General features: G+C 40.0%; 1 protein-coding gene across 14 annotated transcripts in view; it reads left to right on the top strand.

The window, feature by feature from the left end:
- Positions 1–20,604, top strand: part of robo2 (roundabout, axon guidance receptor, homolog 2 (Drosophila)) — a 419,069-nt gene that overhangs the window by 314,457 nt on the left and 84,008 nt on the right. For all 14 annotated transcript variants that reach the window (XM_036149798.1, XM_036149791.1, XM_036149797.1 and 11 more), the window contains exons 3-6: positions 6,582–6,739; positions 7,368–7,488; positions 7,992–8,130; positions 20,400–20,536. In XM_036149798.1, coding sequence (XP_036005691.1) covers positions 6,582–6,739; positions 7,368–7,488; positions 7,992–8,130; positions 20,400–20,536 — 555 coding nt within the window. The remainder of the gene's footprint in view (positions 1–6,581; positions 6,740–7,367; positions 7,489–7,991; positions 8,131–20,399; positions 20,537–20,604) is intronic.

Here is a 20,604-nt window from a genome sequence, read left to right as displayed (position 1 = left end):
TCTCATCTTACATCGCCTTTTACATATTTGTGGTCTCCATGTCGTTGTAAATGAGACTTCTTACGGCTTTCTTTCAATGATGACTTTCTTCTTGTCGCTCTTCTTTAAAGCCAGGTTTACAACAAATTGTTGTTCGACACATCTCTCAATAGATCTCTCAATCTGAAGGGGTATGAATACTTCACCATATTGTTTGTTTTGTGAATGCTTTGATTTTTGCTTCAAGGTGTTTTAAAGATGCACATTTAATATGGCATCAGCACCTGTTTTTTTTTTTTTTTCTACCTACCTTCCCTTCCTTCCCCCCCAAACAAAAAACACTATAAAATCAATGCCAATGGTATGATTCTCTGTACTTTTACTATTTTCCATTTTGCCTCTATCTTATCTGTGAAAGTGACAGTGTTATTTAGAATCCCCCAGCGCAGGTTTTGCAGATACGGAGAATAGCGCTGGAGATGCTATCGGATCTACCTATGGTCTGGAGAATGACTGGTTGTGCTCATGCACGGCTTCATCTGCAGTCGTAGCAGAGAGAGAGAGAGAGAGACCTGACAAGCAAGTGGAAGAGGAGAAGAAGAGTGGTTATGTGTGTGTGTGTGTGTGTGTGTGTGTGTGTGTGTGTGTGTGTGTGTGTGTGTGTGTGTGTGTGTGTGTGTGTGTGTGTGTGTGTGTGTGTGTGTATGGGGGGTGTTTGGGTTGCAATGCATGGCAAACAATTAAGAGCAAATGGAGAAAAGGGAAAGTCAGGGAGTGACCTCCAACGATGGTGAGAATAAGCCAGACATTGAGAGATGGTTATGAGCCGTGCTAATGATGAGAGGATGGACGCCTCTCCTCAGCTCTTGGTAGAAGTGCAGCCTTGGGCACTGCTAGACAGATATATTTTTGCAGCTGTTTCTCTGCTCTGACCTGCAACCCCCTGTGGAGGAATATAGGAGATATGTGTAAAGCTGGTGCTTGCTTGCCAGCTGAGGGGTAATTTCTTCATCTGGATGAGGGGCAAAGGTTAGCGTTGGCCAGTGGGTGGGCAAACGGGGCAGTTGCAGGAAGCAGGAAGAGTTTGCATCCAGACAAATGGGGCCTATCAGCCATCAGGACAGTATATGTGCTGCTGTAATTTCCTTTTGCAGCCTTCAGCATTAAGACTAATACAAGCCATCAATGACTACAATGGATTTGGTACAATTTTGTCAACTATATATATATATATATATATATATATATATATATATATATATATATATATATATATATATATATATATATATATATATATATATATATAATATAGTGTCTTCTCTCAGGGTGGAATTGAAAATTGAGGCAGTGTAATAGCACTCTGCTGGATGAAGCACAAAGAACACTTGAATGAGAAGATATTATAGCTTGGAGCAACCACTCTAAAGCTCTTTCCTTTTGTGTGTGCATGGTTTATTTTCTAATCAGAGTGTGCAGAGAAGGTGGCGAGTTTGGGTGCTGGGGTTTGTCCCTGGGGCTCGAGCAGTTGTAATATCTCGGTGTGTTTTTTAGCCTTTGACCTGGCAGGATTACTATAAAAGCACACAGTGTTATATTATGCTTTAAATGGCATGAGAATAGTAATAACCGTGCAAACGTGCAAATCGGTTCACAAAAACTGCCTTGTAAAAGTATGCATGCCCTTTCAACTTTTTTCACATTTCCTCGGACATCTACAAACTTAGATGCGCTTCATTGGAGTTTTATGTAATAAGCCCACAGAAAGTACAAGACATTAAAAGGAAAATAACACAGTGGAATAGTTTGGGTCAAATCACGTTCATGTGTTAGAAAGGCCAAGACAAAGTCCAGACCTAGATCCAATTTAGAAATACTGGCAAGACTTGACAATTAATATTAACATAATGCTCTACATTCAGTAAGACTGTGTATAACCTATTTGACTTGCAAGAAGAGTCAATAATGTCAGTGTGTCAATGTGCAAAGGTAGAAACATGCCTACAACACCAAGCAGTATTTGCAGCAAAATGTAGTTTTTACTAAGTATTGGTTCAGTAGGCTTAGTGCAAAATTCATGCAACGTGTTCCTCTATTTGATATTTTTGCACTACTTTTGTTGGTCTAGATCATAAAATCCCAATAGAATACAACAGACTTGTGTTAAAAGATCCATTGGGTATGAATACATTTGCAAGGCACTCTATAATGCAAAACAGTAAAATACCCATGCCACTTTTAAGAATGTCCCATTTGTGTGTGTTTTTTTTTTATTTGAGTCAAAAATATGTTTTTTTTTTTGAGGTTGTGGTAAAGAGAGCAACCTTCCCAAGCTCGATGCTCTCCTGCAGGTGAATATGTTTGTCAGCACTTATTCTCGAATGCAGGCTTGCTGCTTCAAGGTTTCCCACTAATCTTTCCGACAAGCAGTGTCACCCTCCTGAGAGAAATATCTTGTGTTGGAGGAAAGGGTGCTGAACTATACCAAATGTTATTCCTCATTCTGTCCTTGCTGGCCATCTCTGTGCAGTGAGGCATCTTGTTTGCATTGTAAAACAAGAAGCATCGTTGGGTCCAGCTGAATGTTTGTGCACCAAGTTTTTCTTAAGTAAAATCTCAAACTCACATGCAGTACCGTACAAATACAATGTTTTCATGTCTTGTATGCTTTGGTATTCAGCCTCCTTTATTCCGATACCATAAATAAAATCCAGTAAAAAATCTATTATGTATATTTTTCCTTCCATTTCTCAGTTATAAGCTACTTCATGATGGTTCATTGAATAAAATCCCAGTTAAATGCAAAGAAATTTGTGGTTGTCCTGTGACATAATAGAAAGGATGTTGACCTTTTTGGAAGGTGCTGTGACTTCTCTAATGGCTGCTGGGGGAAGGCTCCTCTATCATCGCAGTACCATATGAAATTAAAAGCAATTACATGGATGTCTCTTTTGTAATTCTGTTATGGCATAGAGTCATGAAGTGCTGAAATAGAGCCAGCTGAAAAGACCTGAAACTTTGTAGTGCTTTGCCCCCCTGCCTGATGTTCCTCCATTCATCAGTAAACTCCCACGATGCTTTGGAAATAAATTAATAAATTCAAGAAGCGAGTGCATATCAATATTTTTCCAACAGGGGTTCGTTTTTAGCCCACAGCTGGATCGACAGATGCAGGACTCACCAACGAGGGGTTTTAAATCTAAAAAAAAACAAAAAAAAAAAACATAAATATTAATAAGCAAGTAAGCAATATGGCAGAGTTTGTGGCCTGCTGGAGCTCCGCAGGAGGTGGGATGTTTTCAGTGGAAGAAGAGCTGAATGTTTCAAGGGGATAGAAAGTCAATTACTCTACGTCTGTTGGATGATTTGGGTCTAAATGCCTACAGGGCTTGGGAGACGGGAGCCACAGTTCATCTTCTGACAGTATGTGCACAGATCCACTTAATGAAACAACCATATCTAATGCCTCTCACGTAGACTAACGAGAGAGAGAGAGAGAGATAGAGAGAGAGAGAGAGAGATAGAGAAAGAAATACTTATATTATGACGAAAATATAAAAGTATTTGCTTGCCTTGTGATTCCTGACATAGAGCCACACAGGGAGGTGTGTCATGTTCCTTCTGTCATGCTTTGTATGTTAAGAGCAGGACCAAAATGCTAACATTAACTTGGGATGAGCATGGTGGAACCTTTGAAAACAGAAAACCTTCAGAACGTACACAAAGACAACAGGACACACACAGGCTGCGTAACAGGAGAATTCAGTAATAGAGAAAGACAACCAGAGAGCTTATATACAGAGGAAAGGGTGGAGAATGACACTGTATGCAGGTGAGCTAATCAAAGGGGATTTGGAACAGCCAGGGAGGAGTGCAAAACCTCATAAACTGTGGAACAGTGAATAATTAAAACAAAGGGAATTAAACTGGACACAGAGGAAACTGCAAACCAAGGGGGAAAACACTTACACTGATCTCAAGGATGAACTAAAATACCCTTGAATCAGAACTGAAGTAATAAGTAGCATCTTTCCAACAATGAAGTCAGAGAGTATTACAAGATGATTTGATACAATAATAAAATGATCAAACCCTCGCAGCATAAGGAGAACATGCAAACTCCATGCAGGAAGAACTCAAATAAGGGGCCTTCGTGCTGAGAGGAGACAGTGCTAACCACTGTATCAACGTTGAGCCTCTGATAGAGAAAATATCCGATCAACTCAACCTTTGGGAAATCATTCTATTTTCTGTTAAATTGCGTTAAAGTTGTATCCTGTGATCAGTCCCTCCTCAAAAAAGAAAACAAGCTCAGATTCGTCTTGGTGATAAGTGTTGCAAACGTTTGACCAGAAGTGCATCATGGGAATGGCCCCGCCCCTAATTGTCCGACCACCTGCACCCACTCTCAGGGCAAAAGCATGTTTCCTCAACAGGTGCAACTTTTTACTGTATGTGTTGACTCCGTTTTAAGTGTTTAGCTTCTCTTCTGTTGTTCCCCACTTGTGTCTGTTTGTATTTTTTCTTCCCGTTGTCGTGTTTATGTAGATTGCAGGGTAAGAGATGCATTTACCATAACGCACTATGCCACCGCAGATCAGATTAGACGGCGAGGCGCGAGCATCGTAATGATGCACCTAATGCGTGTTTCTTTTGTCACTGTTCTGTTTCAAAGGAAATTGATTCCGACAAAATCCCACGGGTGCTATCAGCAGTGAATGGAAGCGAGCAATTAAAGCCGACGTGGTATTGAAAACAACGGCCTGTGTCTGGTCCGCACCGGGCTATGATTTTTAAACTGTGGGATGCCTGTTTGTAATGCAAATACTTAGAGCTCAGAGATGGTGGCTGTCATGCCCAGCCTGGCTAGGGGGTCTGGAGCACTGGAGTTGGCTAATTGCCTTAGTTCTTTAGATTAGAGGGCAGCCCTGCATAAGAGGAGTGAAAATCTCCATCTCTACCTCCTCTGTATTCTCTTCCATTACCCCTGTGTAAAGGTTTCATTTGAATTCATGTCACACAAAAGTCCTATTCTCTGTGCCCCTGTGCATCCCGAGGATAATTGGGTTGAAAGCATCCTCCCTTCCTCCAATCCGCCACTCCTTGGTCTAAATAAATAAATAAGGAGACAATGGCCACAGCGTTTTCTGTAGAGAGGGTAAGGAGAGCGAATGAAGAGATGAGAGAGGCCGGGAGCGCAGGGACCAGTTATCCCCTCTGATAATCCCGGCCATCCCTATCAATGTCTCCTGTGCCATATGAAATTTACATAAGGACCTGTGGTGCTGCCCTTAATTTAGCCCTCCTTAAGCACCTTCAAATATCCACCCAACAAGCCTTGGTCTTTTTATCCATCAGAAAAAAAAAAAATTTGTGTGCCCTTCTTAGCAGCACTGATGGAATAAAGGCTGACACAGAAATTCCTATGGTGCTACTCCAGGGATTAGATTGATAACAGATTAAAAAGATCTGTTTGACTTCATGCAGCAGGTGAAAAGGAGCAAGTCTCGGTTTATGTCTTTAAACTAATTTTCAGATCTGGTGTGTTTTCTCATTATAAAGGCTCCCCCCCTCTTCTGGACTCAGCCCAGGGTTACAGCTCTCATTGTTTTGCTCGTTTCTTTCCCGTTTGTCCTTTAACGTTTGCAGTTGTTTGTGTGTCTGTGTGTGACGGCAGCGCTCCTCGTCTGATAATGAGCTGCTGTTGTGTGTTTCTCTGAACACTCTGCGGGGCGAGAGGTTATCTCTCCAATGAAAGGCCTACCTGGGGGGATGATTAGATACAAGGCCACAGTTGTTCATCAGACCACCCACTGGCTTTTGTGTGTTCGCATACATTTGGTAGACATGTGTGCAGAAGCGGATGCGCACATCACTACCAAAGTGAAGCAGCCCTGTTAGCCTTCACAAGTGAATGACACCAGGCTTCAGGGCATTCTGCCTCTGTTTGTTCTTGTGCTTCCACTGGGACCTCCATTAGCTCCAATTAGCTGTGGCTTTGTTGTGCCCAGTCAGATGAAGCTGCACATTCCATTCTAATAGCTTAGATATGTCATGTAATGTTTAAAGTTCTCTGTGCACTCTAATAATTACATAAGCATGTATTTTGCTCTTTTACACGCCTGCACTGAAACATACAATTGTCAGTGAGAAACAAAAAGGGGTCTCAAACGTATCCACGTTTTGTCACGTTACAGCCATAGACTTCAGCATATTCTATCAGTATGTTTACATCATTGGCCAACGCGGTGAAGTGCATAGTTATGAAATGAAAGGAAAAACACATAATTTTAAACTATTTTTAAATATAAATGCAAATGTGTTCAATGTATTTGTATTCCGCCTTTACTTTGATACCCCTCACTAAAATTTAGAGCAACCGACTGCCTTCAAAAATCCATCCATCCATCCATCCATTTTCTAAACCGCTTTATCCCTCATGGGGTCGCGGGGGGTGCTGGTGCCTATCTCCCCTTCAAAAATCAGTGCATCTTAATGTCAGTGGGTTTAATGCAGCGAGAAATGTGCCAATCTTTAGTTCAAGGTGCTGCTTGCATTTCTGTGTTCCTCTACCCTCACTGAGCGCCTCTCTGTTCACACAGTGCTGCGAGATGACTTCAGACAAAATCCTACTGATGCGGTGGTGGCAGCAGGAGAGCCAGCCATACTTGAATGTGTTCCTCCCAGAGGCCATCCTGAGCCCACCATCTACTGGAAGAAAGACAAAATGCGAATTAATGACGAGGACGACAGGATTACTGTGAGTATTGTTCTAAATGATGTTAATGAACGAAAATAGAAGCGTTGATATCAGCTGTTTAACTATGAAGGCTTTTAGGAGGATTTTTATGATACACCAAGGACAGTGGTTTCTAAAGTGGCATAAAAAAATAGAAAACTATACAGTGTGGCGTACATTTGTATTCGCTGTAGTTTAGTGCATCAAATGTCTATCAGTAGTCACAATTAGTAATTCAATTCAAATCCAATTGAGAAGAAGAGGTAAAAGTTTAAAATATTAGTTAATGGATATTCTCCACTTAATCTGAATGAGTTTGCAAAGAAGAAGGGAATGAGTAGGGATGGGGAGGTGAACACAAACACACCCCGCACTTTCTATAAAACAATTTGTAAAAGTAAATTGTTCCATTTCAGAATTATGCATGTCTCTGCGTTGGTGTTTCGCTAAATCCCAAGGAAAAAATTTGGAAGTTTGTGTTTGTAACATGCCAGATAAAAGTTGTATGAATTATTTTGCAAGGCACTAAAGAAACATAGCTCATGCATAAGTATAACTATACTAAAGAACTTTGATGCATGAAAGAGAAAGATAGTACAACAAAAAGAATCTATGTTTAATCAGAAAATGATTTGTTTTTCACCTTTAGATTCGGGGAGGGAAGCTCATGATCTCAAACGCAAGAAAGAGCGACGCTGGCATGTACGTGTGTGTCGGCACCAACATGGTCGGAGAACGGGAAAGTGAGACTGCACAAGTAACAGTCTTTGGTACGGCTTCTTTTTTTATTCTTGAAACTTGTACCTGCTTGGTGCTGCGGAGGTGTGACATCTATCAGATTCACTGCATACTTTCATGAAAATTATGTATTTGGCCAGGTGCTGATGGAATAGGGTTTTAAAACCCCTGATGCTTAGACCTTTTGCCAGACTGGTCCTGCTGGGTTACATTCAATGTTATATTTGAGGTTGCTATTATGTTGTCATGATATAATATAGAGCTGGAACGAAATGGATCATAGGCGGTGGTTGGTAATCTGTTTTTTTTTCCAGTGTTGACTTCAGGGTACTATTCCAAAATTTCTTTGTGGATATTGTTTGTTGAAAAACAGAAGCAATAAATTGAAGGGAAAAACAGGGATTAAAAAAAATGTTAAAATAAGGATTGCAAGACATTATCCTTTTAGACAGGATTATATTGGAAGTTTTAATGTTTGAACTGTATACAGCAGATAAGAAAATATGTTTTTTCTGTCTTTCTGCACATCTTGTAGAGCGACCAACCTTCCTTCGGAGGCCAATTAACCAGGTGGTGCTAGAAGAGGAGATGGTGGAGTTTCGGTGCCAGGTACAAGGAGACCCCCAACCAAATGTTCGCTGGAAGAAAGATGACATTGATGTTCCTCGTGGGAGGTATGTGCTTTTTAGAGCATGTTATAAAAAAAGCAATAATTTCAGTACTGATGTGACAGACTACATTTAAGTTAGCAATGGCCAGCAGTGGTACCAATGTCATTTACAAAGTAATATCCAACACATAAGGTTTTCCTCCTGGTCAGGGGTTCACTCTACTGTATACCTCTGTTAGCTGCACTGATTACAACTCATGCATTCAGGGGAAAATGATAAAACCAGAGGTTTGAGTTAAACATTCCTTCTTTTACAAAACTGTTCTGCATAAGCATAAAATCCTACTGAATATGGACTGCAAACTAAAGTTCAATATAGGTAGGGATGAAGGCCGATAGACATAAATGTAGAGGGGCTGAGACAAAATATGTCACATATTAAAGCGTTTGGCGTAGCAGTTGGTTGGTTATGCTGAAAGACTAAGTAAATATATATATCAGTATGATCAGTATTTTAATGTATGTAACAGTTAAATAATTAAAAAAACAACTTGGAGCTGGTAATTGATTTAACTGGTAATTAATTTCTTCTAGCTAAGAAGGGATGTTTTATAAGTAGCTGTTTAAAGTATTTAAAAGACAGAGTTTGTTTTAGCCGACAGTTCTGAGTTATTATATTTAATGTTAATGTGAGGGGAAGGGTTTGGGGGAGTCTTATGAAGGAAGCTATTTTCATATAAAATTGTTTGCACAAGTAGTCATTCTGTACAGTAATTGACGAGAGTCAGACACAGAAACCCCCATTTAGTGTTAAGCTAACATGTTTTTTAATTAGGAAATTAGGATTCCTATAGAATAACTTTGAGATGTATCAACAGACAATAAGTCTATCTTGTAGACAGCGGTTTTGAAGTTATGAAAACAATCAGATTTTCAATATTCAGGGGACAATCTATGTCTATCAAGGTCTATCATGGATATATATATATATATATATATATATATATATATATATATATATCTGTGTGTATAAATATATACATATGTGTATAAATATTTATTTGATACTCAGAGAAAAGTAGTTGTTGTGGGCTAAAGGTTAAAGCTCTGTCTTCTTTGCACTATAACGGACAGAAACAAAGGCAGAACTACATGAGCTACAATAAGAAGAAAAGAGTGTCTGTCTACAACTGCAGCTGTTCAGAGGAACACTTGGCACAGAGACCTTAAAAACCTGGAAGATAACCGCTACGTCCCACAACCATTTAATTAATGTTAGCGTGCAATCACAGACATGGCACATGCATTTTACTCTGTCAAAGAGTCACAACTGCAAGAACAGAAACAGGCAGAAGAGAGAAGCAATGACAGTGTGTAATTTGGAGAGAAAAGTCTGCACCTTTTCCAGCTGCAGCCCGTCTCAGTGGTCACTGATCACACAGCGATACTGCTTTTGTTGGGTGCTGCGAGCGCGTGTGAATCAACCTACTCCCTCGCTGTGAGTCACTTGAGTCATGGTCAGCATCGGTGTCATTGTCATGAGTGGACTTCAAAGAGACCAGTGTTCTGTCTTCAGCCAGCAGGCTGGTCGCATTCTGCTTGGATCACCTCATAAAACATACACTCAACGGACCTGACATCTCCCAAGGCTAGCTGCAGAGCCGAGCGTAGGCGGCTTGTTTGCGTCTGATAAGGATTTGGTTCACTGGGCAGTGGGATGTGAGCCCTGTGCCAAGGCAAACACATAAAAGTGTTTCACGCTAGTCTTTGATAGGGAGTTGGCTCTGGAATCAAGTTCATTTTGTACACTAATTAACAGATTTATTATGGAGTTGGATATGTGTCATGTGCCTGCGTCCTTGCTGACTGTAACATCCCTTTGAAGTGTGGCCATACTTTTGGATGATAAACGTGGAAAATATAGAGCAAAAATTAAAAAGAGATAAATATTGTATTGCCACTAATTGCAATCTACAAATATTTTTTTTTCTAAGTTGTATTTAGTGTTGCCAGCTAAGACAAGTATTTAGATGTAGATATTTTAATTCTGACATTTTCTTCCTGCTTCCCTTGGTCCTTATCATCACTTGGCAAACATCAAGGACTGATGGATTTTCCCACACGAGAAAAGTTTCCATTATGATAACTGACAAACGCATTGAAGAAGAACAACTAGAAACAGAAATGCAGCCCTTCTGGTATCTCACTTTGTGTAAAAGGGAATAAAAGCCTACAGAAGATCAAGCGGTTTTCTACACAGTGGGGAGTGGTCTCTGTTTGTTTTTTTCATCTCAAAAGGTTACGCTGTCCTTATTATTATGATAAGCTGCAGAAAGAAGCAGAGACTTAGCAGGACCGCTGCTCTTTGTCATCATATTGTTTCAACTTGTCTTTCCTGGTTCCTTTACATGCTTCCAATCTCTCAGTGGGTTTTCTGTATGTGCAGCTTTCATGCTAGGACTGGTGAGGGAGTGGGGGGTGGGGGGTGGGGGCTCAGCTGGGTAAACAGGTTGTTAATGTGCTCAGTGGTTCCAGCTGCTTCACAGGCAAACACATGCACACGCTGGCACATAGAGTGCTGATCTAAAGCGCCAAGATGGCAGTGCCTTCCATCTCTATGGGACAGAGGAGGAGATGGAGATGGAAACCAACCAAAGCTTTAAATAAGAGAACAAAACTAGTTGTCGCTTATGTCTGTGTTCTTTTTAAGGTATTTATGGAAGAATAGATCAATTGAAATCATTAAAAAATGTATCATCTAAAGGATCAGCTTTATGAGGTGTCATCTTAATCACAATGAGAAATTTTAGAGAGGTTTCAGTCTTACACAATTAATCAAAGATACTTTACAGCACGGAATTAATCTGTGTACAATTCATCCCTGATGATGAGAACACAGCTGAGTGATGAAGAATAGATTTTCACACCAAGGATTTCACAAAATACGTCAAAATACATATTTGGTCGATGACATCACAAGAGGTGCAATAAACAAGCTGATCAGATGTGATTAAGAAATGCAACACAACTAAATAGCGTAGAGTTGTAAATGGCCTGTAGTTGTATAGCGCTTTATCAAGTGTGACGACCCCAAGGCGCTTCACACTACATTGAGTCATTCACCCATTCACCCACACATTCACACTTTGACAGTGCTGAGCTACATTGTAGCCACAGCTGCCCTAGGGCAAACTGACAGAAGCGAGGCTGCCATACATTGGTGCCACTGGACCCACCGCCAGTTTTTGAGAAGGAGCAAAAACAAAATAAATACGAATGGGTGTGCACCAAGAAATACTAGTGAGTTTAATCCTGTCTTCCATGACATTCCCTGCAAGTTTATATATATATATATATATATATAGATAGATAGATAGATAGATAGATAGATAGATAGATAGATAGATAGATAGATAGATGCTGTTTTAACAAAAGAGGAATACATGGCTGAATTGGTGCAAATATTTATTCATGTGTTCGTCTGAATGACACCATGGTGGAGGAAATTGTCTCTAAAAGCAGTTGCTTTGTTTTTCCATTTCTAAATAGCGCCAACTTCAAGGTAAATGTCTAAACAGTTTGCATCCAAGGTCTGCAGGGTGTTTGGAGATGCTAGCTGCCCATTTCCCGTCCCAAACCTGTACATGTACTTGTTGGAGGGTGGGTCTGCCCTGATGGTTCATAGTAGTTTGGGCCTGTCTTGTTTGTGGATGAGCCAAACCACACAGTGATGGATGTGCATAGAACGGACTAAAGACTGTCAGTTTAGGTGTTGACCAGTAGCTCCTGATGAAGGTTGTACTTCTTGAGTTGCCGCAAGAAGTAATTTCTGCTGGGCTTTCTTCTGAGCAGTGTCAATGTGAGAGGACCAAGTTAGTTTTTGAAAAGGCTGTTTCTAGGAACCAGAAGTGATCCAAGGCAGCCACAGTTTTGTTGAGAATGGTAAGATAAGGCAGTGTGGGGGATGTTCCCTGGAAGTCCACCATCATCTTCAATTTTCAACATGGAAAATTAATTTCCCCATTGTGGGACAATAAATGAATTTCTTACCTTATCGAATCTCCACTGTCTTGAGCCAGTTTAGCCCCAGGTGGCGGTCGACCACACCAGTGGACCAGCCCATACTGTGAAGGTAAAATTGTTTCACGATACACGTCTTGTCTGTATGCACACTCGTCACCATCCAGGATCAGATCAATAGCAGTGGTATGATCTGCCAACTTCAGGAAATTCATGCATGTCAGCTTAGGTGCCATTAATTGTGTACAGTAGGACAAGGAGCGGGGAGAGAACACAACCCTGGAGGGCGCCAGTGTTGATGGCTCTTGTGTAGGAGAAGATGCTACCCAGTCTCTACCTAGTGGCTGGTTGTCCACTGACAGGAGGAGGGTGGCATTGGGAGCTTCTGGTGGAGGATATCTGGGTTGAAACTTATCTACTACAGAGTAGATTTTATGTTAATTTAAAAACAGTTTGGAAAAGATATGTACCGCAGAAAGAGGTTTGCAAAACTCACACACTTCGATCCTGCTACACAGATGAGAAAATAGCTTCCGATATGATGCATTTCAGATAGATGTGCAAACAGAAATTCACTTCTGACAGGAATGCCAATTCCATAATTATCTTGTCTTTGTTTTAAAATATTAGTGACTGCTCTCATGTGCTCACATATGTCATGAGAAATATTAAGTAATTTGGGCTTAAACTGGGGCATTGCCACAAAAACAACCTTTTTGTGCTTCAGGCAGGTGTAAAATCACTGACCAGCACATTTAATATTGGAATCAACTCCACCCCCATCCATTACTCAATTAGAACATGGACTTTTGTTTTCAGGATAGTATTCAAATGGGGTGAGGTTGTGCTTCCCCTGACAAAATCTTTTATCTTTCACCTAAAAATATTTTTACTTGTATATGGCAGTATATGACATTTTTTTTTGTTCTTATTTGTATTTTTCTTTTCAGTTTCCGATTTTTAAATCTGTCTAAATGTGTAATCCTGTTAGTTTCAGAGTGGTAGCCTTTTATCGGTTATGTCTGCCGCTATAACACGGGGCCAGGAAGGGAACAGGAACTGTATCTTGTTCAAAAGAGATTCCACCGTCTCTCTTAGAACACCCACTGAAAAGACCTAAGCAGTGTGCATTGCCTGCTTTATTTGCCTGCAAGCTTAGTGTGCTTCCCATGCCTTTCCCTCCATAGGGCTACTCATTTGCTTTGGACCCTTGTGCCCTCTTCCTGTGCCTTATCAGAGCCTCTAATGTCTTGCAGTCCATATGTATTCAAGCCCCCCTGTCCCTGTTGACCTCCACAGCACAGCCCCTGCAACGATCAGCAGAAAAGCCTTTTCTTTTTTACTCAATTCCTCTGGGTCGTGTGTGTGCGTGTGTGAGTGTGTTTGTGAAAGAGCTGTATGATAGAGGTGTATGGATGGGTCATTCTATTCGAGTAAGCTGTTAAAGCTAAAGTGACAGAAGTGTCCGTGGTATGCTGACCGTCCAGTTTTAGTGATTTTTTTTTTCTGCTTCTGCAACTCAGCAGAAGGGAAAGATAAGAGGATGCATTTCCTGTCTCCTTTATTTCCTTCAGTTCATTAGGTATTTAGGGTGCCAGCTTGAGCTGAAATTGATATAAATGTACTGATCAGAACATAGGCGATTTCCAGTCTCCTGTTTTTCATTTCACTTTGAGAACTATAGGAAGATTTAGGCACGCCAGTCAAAAGATTGTTCTAGCCTTGCTGCTGTGCACAGTTCTTACTTCTTGACGTTTGAGAGAGCACTAATAGTTTATTACTGAGTTAGTGCTGAGTTTACATCTAAACCACCTTTAGCATCATAGCAATCAGCGTTGTTGGTGCATACCTCAGAGAATGTATTGTAGATCCTTTAGTCTGAGTTGTCGCAATTACTGCCCAGATTTCAAGGAAACATGTTCCAAAAAATATTATTTATAAAGCTCTTTAAAACAACCACAGTTGAAACTAAGGGCTGTACATAACTTTAAACTTATATATATATATATATATATATATAGATAGATAGATAGATAGATAGATAGATAGATAGATAGATAGATAGATAGATGGATATTTTAACCAGCTTCACATGAGAAAACAAGAACTGATGAACTCCACCATAAAGTCCATCGCAGTAATCTAAGCAGGAAACAAAATAATAGCATGGACCACGGTTTCAAAGAGTTGCTTGATTTCACTTTTGCCAACCACCTTAAATGATAAACACAGGGCTTTACAACTTGCTCTAATGTCTCTGTCCAGTTTAAAATGTCTAATTTCATACCCAAAGCAGTAACGGTTGGTTTAAAATATGCTGTTAGGAGATTCAAATACAGATTGACAGCTGAACAGGATAAAACACAGCAACTTTGCCTCACTCCTTTAAGCAATCCAGAAAGTCTTGCTCTTTCTCACTCTCTTGCAGCTATAAAGAGCCGGATGAATGTCTCAGAAAACCGCTTCTGATTAAAAAGCTTCTTACATCTTAAAAAGCTTAAGTGGCTTCCTCTGCCAAAAAGCTTAATTTGAGTTGTGTTCACTTTATAATAGAATCTAGCAAGCACTTTGTAAGAAGCATCACTTTGGATTGTTAAGTGTGCAAATGGCAGGTCTATAGTCAGAAACAATCAAACTGAAAGCTGGTCGATTCCGGTCACCGACCAATTTTTCTGTCTGTTTTTGATAAATACTATGTGATAATTTAGGTAGTGCATTTTTCAAATACTTGGAAAATGTGCTACATCATTTATTTTCTAGGCAGGGCTTTGAAAACTATCTCTCTTGCACTACTAAGCAAGCAGCAATTCCTCAGTGTAATATAGCTTCTTTTGATGTTTCTGTTCTTTTATTTCTGCTCCACTCAAAGACCAACACCCAGAAGAAATAATCAGTGATCTCTGTTCTGTGGTTCCATATTTTTTTCTTTCTCTAACATTTTCCAGCTATATCATGGTATCCACAGAAAGCCATTTAAATGTATAAAAAAAACACTTTGCTTTGCTTTGGGACAAATATTTCATTTAGACTACATTAGGCAGAAAAGAAAAAAAAATCCCCACAACAGCCAAGCTTGGAGGTGGAAAATTTGACAAACTATTGTGTGATTAATGTCGGGCTGATGATGAATGCCAGTCGGGCTTTTGGCCATGAGACGTGCTAGGGACCGGAGGTCGGGCAGTTCTGGCTGAAGGCTGCATTGAAGCCAGATGAGAAGTGATAGCAGGTAATTGATTCTCTCTTACGGGCAACAAGTTCTGGACAGGTAGACTTCTGCTCCTTTGATCAGCTTGAGGGAAATCAGCGGTCAGATGGTGTGAAACTGGATCAAGCTGGCAGAATGAAATGAAGCAGGAAAGAGACTTTGTCAGAGCAGCCAGGCCAAGGTTCCTTGCTGGAAACAGACTCCTACTCTATCTTGATTCTGACTCATGCTGAGGGTAGGCACACAACTCTTTGCCTACTACCGGATCCATCAGTGTGTACTTAAAGAGCTACAGCAGATAAGATTCTGTCATAAAATCCCTTTGTAGACACATTCATTCAGTTGTTTATACAGTGAGAGATAAAAAGCTCTTAATGTGGTTGAATTGGCACAGGAGTGAAGGTCGAACAAGGGTGGTTGTGTTCCTGAACAACGCTTTAAATGTAAATCCTTAAAAAAAAAATGATCTAGATGATCTTTGACATGGATTGCTTTTAAAGCGTGCCCATTAAATGTTCATCTCTGTGCAGCCCTTCTCGTGCTGAAAACACATCACACTGACAACCAAGAAAAATGTTGCTTTGTTTTGGCATTTGCTTAGACTCCCATCACTCCTCATCAGGCCACAACGGCGAAAGACTCTGGATTCAAAATGCGTGTGTGTGTTGGATGGCGGTCTTCTTTGTTCCGTGCGTACAGTATGCCTCCCCTGGTTGAAATGCAGGGAGAGTCCCGCGGAGCAAACTTGGCGCTCCGATCCTTTCCACAGCCCTTATACATGTGCAATTACATTCCTCCTCTAATAGAGAACAGAGCTCTCGCAATAAAGAGCTACTGTTCCCTTACTGTGTGCACTTACTTGTGTGGCTACAACTGCCTCTTATCCCTGAGAGTATTTCCACTCATCTTGTCATCTAAGCTGATTCCATATGGGAAGTTGATTACAGATTGATTGCACTCATGTCCCTTTAATAAGTCATGAACCAGCCTGGGGTTGTGTTTTGAGAGGTTGCTTGAGACCAGACCAATAACAGTAAGATTCTTGTCTAATATGTGCATACCTGGCCTCTCCAAGACAACAAGGGTTCAGTCAGAACTGTGGGATCGTGAATGAACACTGCTGTTTTTATTTTGACTTTTCTTTTTTGAGTGATGATGGGCTGTGTAACTATAATGAAAGTTAAAGTAAACGGAAAAGCGCTGTTAACCGTTTGTCCTATTAGCTGTACGGTTATTAGACATTGCCGCTGTTAACCGTTTGTTTTTATTAGCTGTACGGTTATTAGACACAACTGTTCAATTGCTTGTAAAATTAAATAGTGAATCTCTCATTCACATCTAAGCAACTTAGCGTGATTACTCTTTGAGACACGGTGAAGACGACTGGTTGTAGTTCAATCTGAGCAACAGGATGGGGAAGAAAAGGGATTTCAGGGACTTTTATTGTGACATCTTTATTGGTATATCCTGTTCTGAGTATTCCAGAAGCTGTAGAATCATCATAACCATCCCCCTGGTTCACAGTAAATAATCCGGAAAAGAGAAAATACCCACTGAGCAGCAGATCTGTGAATGTAAATACCTTGGTGGTGTCAGAGGTTACAGGAAAATGGGCAGAGGTGATGGAAAGGCAACAGCAGGTCACATAACCAGTTGTTACAATCAAAGTTTGCAGAACATATCTGAATGCACAACAGCAGATGGGTTACAACAGTTTAGTACATTTAACTACTTAGGGCCGTTTTGACAAAAGAGAAATACTTTGACTGTAACGAACAAGCTGCAGATATAAAATGCATTGCGAAAAACAAACAAACAATGATTTGCAGTCTTGGAATAACAAACACTTTCTTTGGCAACCGTTTTCTTTAGCTTTAGAGCCATATGTGGTTTTTGTAAACTATACAAACACTGATGATACAGAGCAGATTAAATGTGGGGATGTAAACCATGATGTTTTCCTTAGTTGCAAGACTTACATCAACCAATAAAAACATGCCTGTTGCCCTTTTTCCAGTTTTACCAGAACAAAAGTAAAAGCATTACTAATATCTTGCTGCAATATGCAGTACATACAGGCACAATGAGGCCAAGAGATTAAACTGACTGACGTTGCCAGAAAGTAAATATCCTATCGTGCTTTTAAAAGACTTGTTCTAAAGATTTATTTTGTTTCTCGAACACCGATCACCTTTACTCGTTCCCAAAACTGCTGTTGTTTCTAACACAAAGTTCTGCTGAAAAACTCTATCCTGTCATTCATGCAAACGCTACTTTGACACTTGCCACCTACCCAAACATTTTTAGACCAATCACAGCCCCCACATGGCAGTTCTCTGCAGAAACAGCTCATTTTAGCAGGAAAACAATGGACCCTGCTTAAAAATGGCTTGAAGCACATGGCACAGAGCTTTAGGTGTTCTGATAGGTTTAGAAATCACTTGTCCAAGTACCAAGCTGCACCCCCTCAAAAACATAAAGAAAAAAAAAATAGAAAACCGCTACTTTTCTCATTTCTTTCATGACAGATGTGACAGATAAAGTGTTCATGCAACAAAAATGTACCTATTAAATACTAGGTGGGTTGTCATGAGCCGTGGGCTAGTAGAAGGTATTTAAAAGAGAAAAAAGTCTATATATCTCGAGCAGGGGTCACCGACACGGTGCCTGCGGGAACTAGGTAGCCTTCGAGGACCACATGTGGTGCCTTCAAGCCTGTTCAGAAATAGCACAACCCTCCAATGAGCTGAAAATAATGTTAGTTTATTTAGTTGCTCTTCCTTTTTAATCATACTTGTAAAATTTTAAATGATAATTCCATCTAAAGCATGTTTATATTACATAAAGTTAAGATGAAGGTCAGTACAGGTAGCCCTTCGTACGACACAGTACCAATGAAGTAGCTCTGAACTTCTAAAAGGTTGGTGACCCTGATCCAGATCATCTGGTTTCATGACCAGACATCCAAACATCTAATTGTATCTTTCATGGAAGAACAGCATTAATATAATGCTTTAATAATTAGTTTCTTTCAGCCAGCTGACCCACAGTACACCCCAACAAGTGGGCTGGGAACTTTGTAGCATTACTCTGATTAACTCATTCCAGTCCTTACTTTGGCATCTCATGAAATAGACTTTAAACCGTAGGAACGGTACGACAGGAAATGTTTTTGGTCTTCCAGTTGAAAACATCTTTGTTTCTTGATGCCGATTACTGGCTTATGCCTAGTTATCACTAAGAGCCTTTGTTGCTAATTCACTGTTTTGCCCTAACTTGTTCATGTCACTCTTTCGCTCTTCTTCAGCTCTCACGGTAGCTCAAGCTATTCAATGTATCCGGAAGGCAGGAAATGAAATCATACTCTGTCTATTAGCATGTTTGTTTTTCCTTTGACAGCGGGCCTGTTTTAAAAGGTGCCATCTCATTCCTTTGCATGCCAGTCATCTTTTTTCACAATAAATGCTTTGTCCACATCAAGCACCGGTACCTGAACTGTACATCCCCTCTCTCCCCCTACAAAACAAAGCAGCCAGTCATGAGTCAGTCAAATAATCATTATGGTTCTTTAAGTGCCGGTGTGGAAAGGTGGAACCCCGAGTCATAGCTGAGGAATGTGGTTCAATAAAACTGCCTTTGAATGCTTTTTCAGGAAATGTCATAACAGCAGGTAAAAAAGAAATACATGACATGGATAGAGGGTATAAATTAGTTTCTCAGCTGCCAGTGGCAAACTGCCATCAGTACACTTGATCATTGAGCAAAGGGGTCTTTCTCACTCTGAATGAAATGGACCATGGAAAGCTGTTCCCCCAAAGTCACATGAGAAAGTATTGCTGTGCACTATCATTTGTTATGTTGTATTACGTTGTATAACGCAGAATGAAGCCTTTTTTTTCACTTTTCAAGTGTCAATAAATGTTCCGGTTAAAAATATAGCAGGTCATTTCCAGTAAAACATCAGTTTTATCAGAAGGGTTAACTCAAGTAGACATCAGTGCATCGGGTTCTTCTGTGTTTCAATTTATTTTATATGTTTTTGGACTTTGGAATGTAGAGTTTTCCGAACACGCTCAGATATACTTTCATTTAAAAAGGACACACTGTGTAGTTTCTGTGGTTTTCTTTTTATTTTAAGCCAGCAAGATGATCTAAAAAAAATGTTGAGCAAAGTTAAGATCTTAAGAGACAGCATAATTTGTTTTCTAAGATTAATCATTTATTCTTTACAGACCAATTATTTAAGATGTTCTGATGTCATTTGGACATCTTACAATAAGTCTGCTAGGTTAAAATATCTGTACCGCTGCCAGGATGTCATCATACTCTTTAATTACAACCAGGCATGGACCAGTATAAGATTCTCATGCAATGTCAACCTGGAATAAAATAATAGTCTCAGTGCAACCCTCTATTTATAATACACTTTTAAACTATTTTGTATAAAATGAGTCCCATAATCTATAGAACAGAAAACAACAATGATTACTCCTAGAGATATATAACATATGTATTATCATTAGAGTGAAAATGATGTTATTCATTTGTTATTTTGATTTTGTTGTATGGATTTAACATAAAAACCATATATGAAGAAACTACTACTATAGAAAGGCCTTACAGGGATGTTAAAGCTTGCCAACTCTAGTTACAAAATCTTTATCTTGAAGTAAGTTATAGGGACATATCAGACATATCTTCATGCATTCTTTCATGCAGCTGACATGTACAGCATTAGGTAGGAAAATTATTGCGCATTATTGAGTTACTATTGGCTATATAGAAACTATCACTTGTGTATTGGTGTACTTACTATGAAGGAACCTAAAAGCACGTCTACATGCCTCCTGCAGACACACAGTGTTGGTAACCGTCTGTCTGCCAGCTGGCCTGCAGTGTTCAGCCACCTGTGGGGAGGAGCAGTGCTGAGTTACTCTGTGTTGCTCTGTGTGCAGTTGAATGGGTCCAATGCATATGGCGTCATGTTGATGTAAATTGAGATGAATTTAAATAAATTCACCTACACACGCTCCAATACGATCCTAGTTGTAATGTGGTATAAGTAAACTCATGTTGCTCTTATTGTGTTGTCATGTGGATGCTCACAGGTACGACATCAGGTACGACAAGGACGACTATGTGCTGCGAGTGAAGAAAGCTTCCATTAGTGACGAGGGCATGTTCACCTGTGTGGCAGAAAACCGCGTGGGCAAGCTGGAGGCTTCAGCCACTCTCACAGTCAGAGGTAAAACACTTTTTTGTTCTTATTTTTTTCTTACAACAAACGGATCACACAGTGGCACATATAGAAGT

This window comes from Fundulus heteroclitus, chromosome 18, assembly GCF_011125445.2.
Source record: "Fundulus heteroclitus isolate FHET01 chromosome 18, MU-UCD_Fhet_4.1, whole genome shotgun sequence".
NCBI lineage: Eukaryota > Metazoa > Chordata > Actinopteri > Cyprinodontiformes > Fundulidae > Fundulus > Fundulus heteroclitus.
Note: the sequence above shows the minus strand (reverse complement) of the source record. Positions and strands in the feature narration are given on the sequence as shown.